This window comes from Salmo salar, chromosome ssa09 (assembly GCF_905237065.1).
Source record: "Salmo salar chromosome ssa09, Ssal_v3.1, whole genome shotgun sequence".
Classification (NCBI taxonomy): Eukaryota; Metazoa; Chordata; class Actinopteri; order Salmoniformes; family Salmonidae; genus Salmo; species Salmo salar.
In genome coordinates, this window is record NC_059450.1 from 29,073,342 (window position 1) to 29,084,252 (window position 10,911).

Consider the following 10,911-nt stretch of genomic DNA (forward strand, 5'->3'; position numbering starts at 1 on the left):
TCTCACTTCCCCCTTTCCTGTCTGTGTCCTCTGCAGGTTTAATATATGAGGACGATTCTCGGGTTCACTCCCCTGATACTCATTTTGTCCATGGAAACGCAGGTAAAGAACAAGGATGTTCAATACATGTTCAGACGGCTCTGTGTCCCTCTCACTAGGTTTCTTTCATTCTTGCTCACTCTTTTTTCTTATTCATTCTTTCTCTCCCTTACCTCTCTGAGCCATAGTGAAAATGTAGTCCCCTCCATCTCTTTCTCTGCAGGTTATCGACCAGGCTCTGCTGAGCTCAGTCGCAACACCTCCAGCAGCAACTCCCCTGTCAACTGCAAAGGTACAACCAGCATCTATTCCTATCTGTAAACCCTGCAAAGTACCTATTCAATAGATTTTTACAATTTTTAACAATCTTTTCTTTCTATACCAGACTTGATGTTACACTAAGCATATCTCCAACCGCTATTTTAGCCTGCTTTTTGGTACTATCCCCAACTACGGACTTAATGAAGTCATTTTCAGCAGTTGTCTATCTCTACCTCCCTCTGTCCATCCAGATTCCCTGGAGCACCTGCAGGACCGTTCTGCCAGTCTGTCCAGTGATGACGTAGTGGGCCTTAGTCACGATGTGTCCCACTCCCTGACCCTCCCCTGGAGCGCCATTGTCCCTTACGGCACACACGCCCACACCCCGGTCCAGAGGACTGGCCGCCACCGGACCTCCTCCCCTGGCAGCGAGATGGTCACCTTGGAAGAGTTCCTGGAAGAGAGCAACACCCTGTCACCACCCACTGTAAGCATTGACACACACACACGTGCCAACCACTGTAAGCATAGAGAGATAATGTGTCATGGGGAGATGGATGAAGGGTTTGGGATGTGGGGGTACTAACTTAGTATGGTTAAACATATTCATCAACAACTGGAAGATCTGGCACATACTATGCCTTAAAGTGATGTATGGGGGGTTTGGCATGAATGGCGTTGTGGATATAGCCAGTAGTTTTATTTGACACATATTCTGGGTTGTTAAATTTCACCAGCCACTATAAGCATACCGTGTCATACGGAAATGGATGAAGGCGTTGTGGCTTCTTATGACCAATTCTCATGTTTTAAATTATGATGTGAAATCATTTAGTCTAGGTTGGCTGAATTATTTAACTATCTCCCAAAAAGAGCCTCTAAAATATGAATGGTCTGAACTAAGTTTGTTTTTTACATCTGCAAATGAGGAATACTGAACAGGTTTCTCTCTTAAGTCCCCAGTTTCAGATATAAGGTAAGGTCTAGTTATGTGGTGAGTGATACTATGTAAAGCACGTTTTTGAGAGAGCGAGAGCTCTCATCCTAGAATATCCAAGGCCTGAGGTAGTAGTCCCATCCACCAAAACTACCAGGTGTGAAACAGGGAAGGGACTCAGGGGTATGCTAATTTTGTATAGAGCAGACCTAACTCTATTAAATTAATCTAAACAGGAACATTTTAAATTTGGCAAAAAATTCAAAAGGAAATGATCTCAACAGAGAGAAATACTCTACTAGAATGCCCATACTTCAACGAAGAGATCTTCTCCATCCTAGAGGGGGAAATCCAATCATTTCCAGGCCCAGGGACATGTACTAGTCTGTGGCGACCTAAATGCTAGAACTGGACAAGAACCTGACACCCTCAGCACACAGGGGGACAAACACCTACCTGGAGGTGACATCATTCCCTCCCCCATATGCCCCCCTAGGCACAACTACGACAACATAATCAACAACTCCTGAGGCTCTGTCGCACGCTGGTTATGTGCATAGTTAATGGTAGGCTTCGAGGGGATTCCTACGGTAGGTACACCTATAGCTCATCTCTTGGCAGTAGTACCGTAGACTACTTTATCACTGACCTCAACCCAGAGACTGTGTGTTCAGTCAGTTCACTGGCACCTCTATCAGATCACAGCAAAATCACAGTCTACTTGAACAGAGCAATACTCATCAAAGCCATAGGAACTGAATAATATTAAATGGTATAGATGGAAGGAAAGTAGTGTGGAAACGTACCAAAAAACAATTAGGCAACAACACATTCAATCCCTTTTAGACAACTTCCTGGACAAAATGTTTTACTGTAATAGTGAAGGTGTAAACTTAGAACAGTAGAAAGCCTAAACCAGTATATTTGATCTCTCAGCTTCCCTATTAAATCTAAAAATGTCAAGCAGACAACCTAAGAAAATTAACAATGACAAATGGTTTGTGACGAATGCAAAAACCTAAAAGAAATTGAAACTTATCCAACCAAAAACTTAGACCCTGAACCTGTGCCTACGCTTTCACTATGGTGAATCACTAAAACAATACTTCTATGCCATCAAAAGAAACATCAAATTTGACATACCAATTAGGATCTGGCTAAAAATACTTTAATCCGTTATGGAACCCATTGCCCATTATGGTTGTGAGGTCTGGTGTTCGCTCACCAACCAAGAATTCACAAATTGGGACAAACACCAAATTGAGACTGCCTGCAGAATTCCGCAAAAAATATCCTCTGTGTACAACATAAAACATCAAATAATGCATGAAGAGCAGAGTTGGGCCAATGCCCACTAATGATCAAAATCCAGAAAATAACCATTAAATTCTACAACCACCTAAAAGGAAGCGATTTCCAAACCTCCCGTAACAAAGCCATCACCTACAGAGAGATTAACCTGGAGAAGAGTCCCCTAAGCAAGCTGGTCCTCGGGCTCTGTACACAAAAAAACTCCACAGAGCCCCAGGACAGCAACACATTTAGACCCAACCAAATAATGAGAAAACAAAAAGATAATTACTTGACACATTGGAAAGAATTAACAAAAAATCTGCGCAAAGTAGAATGCTATTTGGCCCTAAACAGAGAGTACACAGTAGCAGAATACCTAACCACTGACTGACCCAAAATTAAGGAAACCTTTGACTATGTATAGACTCAGTGAGCATAGCCTTGCTATTGAGAAAGGCCGCAGTAGGCAGACCTGGCTCTCAAGAGGAGACCGGCTGTGTGCACACTGCCCACAAAATGAGGTGGAAACTGAGCTGCAAATCCTAACCTCCTGCCAAATATATGACCATATTAGACACACATTTCCCTAAGATTACACAGACCCACAAAGAATTCAAAAACAAATCCAATTTTGATAAACTCCCATATCTATTGGGTGAAATACCACAGTGTGCAATTACAGCAGCAAGATTTGACCTGTTGCCACAAGTAAAGGGCAACCAGTTAAGAACAAACACCATTGTAAATACAACCCATATTTATTGATTTTCCCTTTTGTACTTTAACTATATTACCAGTCAAAAGTTTAGACACACTTACTCATTACATTTTTTTTTTTACTATTATCTACATTGTAGAATAATAGTGAAGACATCACAACTATGAAATAGCACATATGGAATCATGTAGTAACCAAAAAAAGTGTTAAACAAATCAAAATAGCCGCCCTTTGCCTTGACAGCTTTGCACACTCTTGTCATTCTCTCAACCAGCGTCATGAGGTAGTCCTGGAATGCATTTCAATTAACAGGTGTGCCTTGTTAAAAGTTAATTTGTGGAATGTCTTTCCTGAATGCGTTTGAGCCAATCAGTTGTGTTGTGACAAGGTAGGGGTGGTATACAGAAGATGGGCCTATTTGGTAAAAGACCAAGTCCATATTAATGCAAGAACAGCTCAATTAACCTGTTGGGGCTAGGGGGCAGTATTTGCACGGCCGGATAAAAAAACGTACCCGATTTTAAACTGGTTACTACTCTTGCCCAGAAATGAGAATATGCATATATATAATTAGTAGATTTGGATAGAAAACACTCTAAAATTTCTAAAACTGTTTGAATGGTGTCTGTGAGTATAACAGAACTCATATGGCAGGCCAAAACCTGAGAAGATTCCATACAGGAAGTGCCCTGTCTGACAATTTGTTGTCCTTCATTGGCATCTCTATCAAAAATACAGCATCTCTGCTGTAACGTGACATTTTCTAAGGCTTCCATTGGCTCTCAGAAGGCGCCAGAAAGTGGAATGATGTCTCTCCAGTCTCCTGGCTAAGTACAGCAGCTCTGTTTGTTACTGGTCAGGCTGAGAACAGTGACACTGGAGATGCGCGTTCATGTGAATTCTCCATGTTTTTCTTTCTCTCTTTGAACGAATACAATGTCGCCCGGTTGGAATATTATCGCTATTTTACGAGAAAAATCGCATAAAAAAATATTTTAAACAGCGTTTGACATGCTTCGAAATACGGTAATGGAATATTTTAAAAAAATTGTCACGAAATGCGCTCGCGTGTCACCCTTCGCATAGTTACCTGAACACACGAACAAAACGGAGCTATATCAATATAACTATGGATTATTTCGAACCTGTAACGCCCTGGCCATAGAGAGGGGTTTTTGTTCTTTGTTTTGGTTAGGCCAGGGTGTTACATTGGGTGGGCGTTCTGTTATTTTTTCCTTGTTTTTGTATTTCTTTGTTTTGGGCCGTGTGTGGCTCCCAATCAGGCACAGCTGAAACTCGTTGTTGCTGATTGGGAGTCACACATAAGGAGCATGTTTTTCCTTTGGGTTTTGTGGGTAATTGTTTCTGTTAGTGTTTGCACCTGACAGGACTGTTTTGGCTGTCAGTTTTCTTGTTTTTTGTATAGTGTTCACGTTGTTCTATTAAAATTCTAATGATGATCACATCCTCTGCTGCACCTTGGTCTTCTTCCGACGACAACCCTTACAGAATTACCCACCAAAAATGGACCAAGCAGCGGAGGAGGAAGCAACGGATGGACTATCGTGAGACATGGACAGAACTAAGGATAAGCATTTCCAGGGCTAAGGAGGAGTTAAGGGAGTCTGAGAGGCAGCCCCAATAATTTTTTTGGGGGTGGCACAAGGGTAGTTTGGCTGGGCGTGAATGGAGCCCCAGGCCAGCTCCCCGTACCCTTTTTGGGCAGAGACATACTGGACAGGTCCCGTGCTTTGGGGTGATGGGTGCTGTGGCAAGGCCGGGTATTTTCAGGCCGGTATGCACAGTACCAGCGCCCCGCATGTGCCAGGGGAAAGTGGGCATCCAGCCAGTACGGGTGATACCAGTCCTGCGCTCGAGACCACCAGTACGCCTCTACGGTCCAGTGTTTCCCACTCCACGTACTAGCCCTGAGGTGCGTGTCTCCAGGCTGGCACGTCCAGTACCAGCCCCACGCATCAAGCTTCTAGTGCATCAGCCCAGCCTCGACACTCCAGAGCCGCCCGCCAGCCAGGAGCCGCCAGAGCCGTCCGCCAGCCAGGAGCCGCCAGAGCCGTCCGCCAGCCAGGAGCCGCCAGAGCCGTCCGCCAGCCAGGAGCCGCCAGAGCCGTCCGCCAGCCAGGAGCCGCCAGAGCCGTCCGCCAGCCAGGAGCCGCCAGAGCCGTCCGCCAGCCAGGAGCCGCCAGGAGCCGCCCGCCAGCCAGGAGCCGCCCGCCAGCCAGGAGCCGCCCGCCAGTCAGGAGCCGCCAGAGCCGCCCGCCTGTCAGGAGCCGCCAGAGCCGCCCGCCTGTCCGGGGCCGCCAGAGCCACCCGCCTGTCCGGAGCCGCCAGAGCCGCCCGCCTGTCCGGAGCCGCCAGAGCCGCCCGCCTGCCCGGAGCCGCCAGAGCCGCCCCCCAGCCTGGTGAGTCCTGTGCCTGCTCCCAGGGCCGCCTCCATGTCTCCCCAGCTTGGTGAATCCTGGGCCAGCGCTGCCAGAGTCGCCCGCCTGTCCGGAGCCGCCAGAGCCGCCCGCCAGCCTGGTTAGTCCTGTGCCTGCGCCCGGGGCCAGGCCTCCTTCATGTCTCCCCAGCCTGGTGAGTCCTGTGCCTGCGCCCAGGGCCAGGCCTCCTTTGTCTCCCCAGCCTGGTGAATCCTGGGCCAGCGCAGCCAGGGTTGCCCGCCAGCCGGGCGCAGCCATCGCCGCCCGCCAGCCGGGTGTAGCCATCGCCGCCCACATTTACATTTACGTAATTTAGCAGACGCTCTTATCCAGAGCGACTTACAAATTGGTGCATTCACCTTATAATATCCAGTGGAACAACCACTTTACAATAGTGCATCTAAATCTTTAAGGGGGGGTTAGAAGGATTACTTTATCCTATCCCAGGTATTCCTTAAAGAGGTGGGGTTTCAGGTGACTCCGGAAGGTGGTGATTGACTCCGCTGTCCTGGCGTCGTGAGGGAGCTTGTTCCACCATTGGGGTGCCAGAGCCCACCAGCCGGGCGCAGCCAGGGCCGCCCACCAGACCTTCGGCGCGGCCAGGTGCGCCACCTAGGGCGACGCCAAGGGTGGAACAGAGGCCACGTCCCGCACCTGAGCCGCCGCCGTAAGAAGGCCCACCCGTACCCTCCCCTTCAGTGTCAGGTTTTGCGGCCGGAGTCCGGGGGGGGTACTGTAACGCCCTGGCCATAGAGAGGGGTTTTTGTTTTGTATTTTGGTTAGGCCAGGGTGTTACATTGGGCATTCTATGTTATTTTTTCCTTGTTTTTGTATTTCTTTGTTTTGGGCCGTGTGTGGCTCCCAATCAGGCACAGCTGAAGCTCGTTGTTGCTGATTGACAGAAATGACAGGACATCATTACTTTAAGACATGAAGGTCAGTCAATCTGGAAAATTTCAAGGACTTAGAAAGTTTTTGCAACTGCACTTTAAGAAACTATCAAGCGCTATGATGTAACTGGCTCTCATTAGGACCGCCACAGGAGTGGAAGACCCAGAGTTACCTCTGCTGCAGAGGATAAGTTCATTAGAGTTACCGGCCTCAGAAATTGCAGCCCAAATAAATGCTTCAGAGTTCAAGTAACAGACCCATCTCAACATCAACTGTTCAGAGGCCTTCATGGTTGGATTGCTGTAAAGAAACCACTACTAAAGGATACCAATAATAAGAAGAGACTTGCTTGGGCAAAGAAACACGAGCAATGGACATTTGACCAGTGGAAAACTTTTCTTTGGTCTAATGAGTCCAAATTTGAGATTTTTGGTTCCAACTGCCGTGTCTTTATGAGAAGCAGAGTAGGTGAACGGATGATCTCTGCGTGTGTGATTGCCACCGTGAAGCATGGAGGAGGTGTGATGGTGTTGTCTGTGATATATTTAGAATTCAAGGCACACTTAACCAGCATGGCTACCACAGCATTCTGCAGCGATATGCCTCCAGGCTGTGTAAGGGCTATTTGATCAAGAAGGAGAGCGATGGAGTGCTGCATCAGATGACCTGGCCTCCACAATCACCCAACCTCAACCCAATTGAGATGGTTTGGGATGAGTTGGACAGCAGAGTGAAGGAAAAGCAGCCAACAAGTGCTCAGCATATGTGGAAACTCCTTCAAGACTGTTGGAAAAGCATTCCAGGTGAAGCTGGTTGAGTGCCAAGAGTGTGCAAAGATGTCATCGAGGCAAAGGGTGGCTACTTTGAAGAATCTCAAATATAAAATATAGTTGTATTTGTTGAACACCTTTTTTGGTTACTACATGATTCCATAGGTGTTATTTCATGTCTTCACTATTATTCTACAATGTAGAATTTTTCTTAAACAAAGAAAAACCCTTGAATGAGTAGATGTGTCCAAACGTTTGACTGGTACTGTATTTGCACATCGTTACAACACTGTATATAGACATAATATGACATTTGAAATGTCTTTATTCTTTTGGAACTTTTGTGAGTAATGTTTACTGTTCATTTTTATTGTTTATTTCAGTTTTGTTTATCTATTTCACTTGCTTTGGCAATGTAAACATTTCCCATGCCAATAAAGCCCCTTGAGAAAGAGATTAACGCCTTGCTCTCTTTCTATCTCTCTGAATGCATAGACCAATCTGATTGTTTTGTGCCCCTCTGATCCTGACTAACCAATTAAGACACTTAACTAAATTTGATTGAGCCCTGTTGATGCCTAAACACTCCCATTCACCAACATCCCAAAGTGCTGTATTGATTGATACCTGAGCAGTAGTGTTACCTCACAGTCCCTGTATTCTTAATGGTGCAGGTAGGTGAGACCAAATCAATACTTCACTTTGTTTATAAAAGGATTTCTTATATTAGTTTTCTTATCGTCTCATTGGCTGTTAGCCCTGCGAGCAGTGAGCCGGGGAATCTTTAATGCTGTTTAACAGACACCATTTTAAATAAACACTGATTGGATCAGTCTGATGTTGTCTGTACAGTAATCCAGGAATTTGAGCATGGAGAGTTATAGCTCTGGATGGATTCCCTCCCTGGGTGATGAGGGGTTATTTCCTTGATGAATCTGTCTACATACTGTTTCTGTCTCCCTTCTCCCTCCCCTCAGGTGCAGTCAGGCAGTCGGGAAAATCTGGTGGCGAACTACTTCAACCCATTAGAACAGAGAGAGCGATCCACCCTTTGTCGGCACTCTCCTCTGAGAGATGGAGCCAAGACCCCCACCAGCTATGTTACGCCCACTGTGAAGAGAGACACAGACCTCCACCGGTCTGGCGAGGGGCCAGGCAGGACCTCCAAACCAGGCCAGTGTGTCAAGCCCAGCGTCGGGCTACAAGAGGGATCCACCTCCATGCCCCAGTCCCACTCACAGACCCTACCCAACCGGACCAGCAACGGGTTAGGGACAGGGGGGCGGCCTTTACCCCTGGGACCCTTTGAACCCTGTGGAGGTGGTCTGGGCAGCAGCAGTTTGTCTCGGAACTTCAGCCTGGCCTCCGCTGACCTGCTGCGCTCCAATGGTCCAGGTAGCTACCGGCCAGACATGGAGGCAGGAGGCTCGCCCAGCCGAGGTGGTGGGGATGGGGTGGTCAGGAGGCCTGGGGCTGGAGCCACGGCCAGGGAGCGCCCCCAGTCTGCCAGGTTAGCAGGACCCTTGGACATAGACCCCCGCAAACTGTCTCTGGCTCCACCCAAAGAGGAACCTCTCAGCCTGGCCCCTCCCCAGCACCACTCCTCCTCCCTGTCACTGCAGCCCAAGTGCTACGGAGGGAGAACAACACCAGGCTCCACCCCCAGGAACAACAGCCCCAGCGCCGGACTGCAGCCGCAAGGACAGCCCACCCACCAGAAGAACCACTGTGGGGAGGTTGCCATGTTGAGGGCAGCGCCGGCTCTGAGGCTGGAGGAGCCACAGGAGGGGGATGCTAGGCTACAGGCTGACTGCCCGCTGCTGAAGAAACCAGAGGTGGGGGAAGGAGGAGGGGGGCTGAGCTGCAGCACAGAGGAGCACCCCAGGAGCACCTCCGCCTCCCCAGACCCCAACAACGACCCTCAGACTGTGTGGTATGAGTACGGCTGTGTCTAGGAGCCGTTATTGTAGTGGCAGGCCTCAGTACTGTACAACATCTTTTCTTCCTGCTAAACCACAGGATGCCTGGTCTGGCACCGCTAGGCTGGTCCTCACTGTACTGGACCACGTCCTTTCTGTTTCTGACCATTTGAAACTTCCTAGCTGCTTTTAAAGCTTCATAAAGGAAATTCTACCCCAAAGAGACCACCACACCACAGGGCGCTGTACCCAGCTGGCAACATATGGTTGGTTTGATTTGCATGACCAACACGTGGGCATGGTACTTGGGACTGCCAGTGCCGCAGTTACATTAACGTGTACAGGAATGCTTTGAGGAAGGCAAAAGCACTAGAGAGCAACGAATGTATTTTTCTATTATTTTTTTCTATTGGACAACACTGGTTGCTCTATGCACAGCACAGTGGGTCTGGCCCTGTCCAATGAGTTCTATTCTGAATCTGAAAAACTAACATTTTGTGGAAGGAGAGAAAGACCACTCCTAGAGTAATTGCATGGTACCGTCTGTCCTCCATCTTTAGGAGCTTGAGGACAGATTTGTTTATCTCAACACAGCCTCAGTGACACATTACTGGAAATGGGTCCGCTCCCACTTTGAACATGCTGTTTTCTGTTGCGTCTGTGGGTGACCCAAACTATGGGCTTTTTCGTATATCTCTTCTCAAAGTGAAACTGGCTTGTGGGGAGCATGTAATTCATCCCATATCTGTTTTTGTGTACGCGAGGCAGGACGAAACAGCCAGATATACCATAGAGGGAGGGAACACCAGACTGACCAACTCATGAAGAGAGACAAAGCAGGGCTTTTTGTAGCAAGAGGGGACCATTTCTGGAGGAAAGGATTGAGTGAGTTTAAGATGAAGAAAGACAGCGATTTGGAGCTGATTGACATAATGGTGATGATGGACAGAGAGAGAAATTAAGAAGGATGAATGAGAGTTTCAGAGACACTGGTCAGGTTGAAGAATTAAAAAATGAAATGTATAATGTTCTCCATGACTAACCACCATTAATGCCCCCAGAAAACGGATCCCTATACAATAGAACACTGTCGGTGTGATGTCTTGTATGTGCAGAAAATAAATCTTATTTTCCCAATCCAATCCGAAGAGCACTATAAGACAAGGATGAATAAGTAGACGTGTCTGAACACTGGAAACATTTTTATTACAGAAAACTAATCGGTGACATTATCGACAAGAGGCTATTAAAGGATTGTCTTTTTAGTTTAGAATTATTGATAGGGTTGGAATTATTACGTTTTGTATATATTTCTTTACACTGCTACCCAGCTCTAAAATGTCAGTAAGACTCAATGTCTTTATTATGTTCCACTCCAATGACAAAACTATGTCTGCTTGTTTGTGTTTTTATCTTCTCACCTAAATGAGTTTGTTGTGAAGTTGAGTGTGTGGTTCACTAAGGGTGGTGTCATTTTGAATTGTGTACAACCTCTCATTCTCTTAAAGTATTGATGCGTTTTCACCCAATTTATTGTGGGAAGCTTGTGGAAGGCTACCTGAAATGGTTGACCCAAGTTAAACAATATAAAGGCAATGCTACGGAATACTAATTGAGTGTATGTAAACTTCTGACCCACTGGGAA

At 47.1% G+C, this 10,911-nt stretch overlaps 1 protein-coding gene across 1 annotated transcript in view; it reads left to right on the top strand.

The window, feature by feature from the left end:
* Positions 1 to 10,911, top strand: part of LOC106611164 (protein Daple) — a 96,579-nt gene extending 85,668 nt beyond the window's left edge. The window contains 4 exon segments of the mRNA XM_014211076.2: positions 37 to 102; positions 263 to 331; positions 552 to 787; positions 8,325 to 10,911. Coding sequence (XP_014066551.2) covers positions 37 to 102; positions 263 to 331; positions 552 to 787; positions 8,325 to 9,302 — 1,349 coding nt within the window. The 3' untranslated portion in view covers positions 9,303 to 10,911.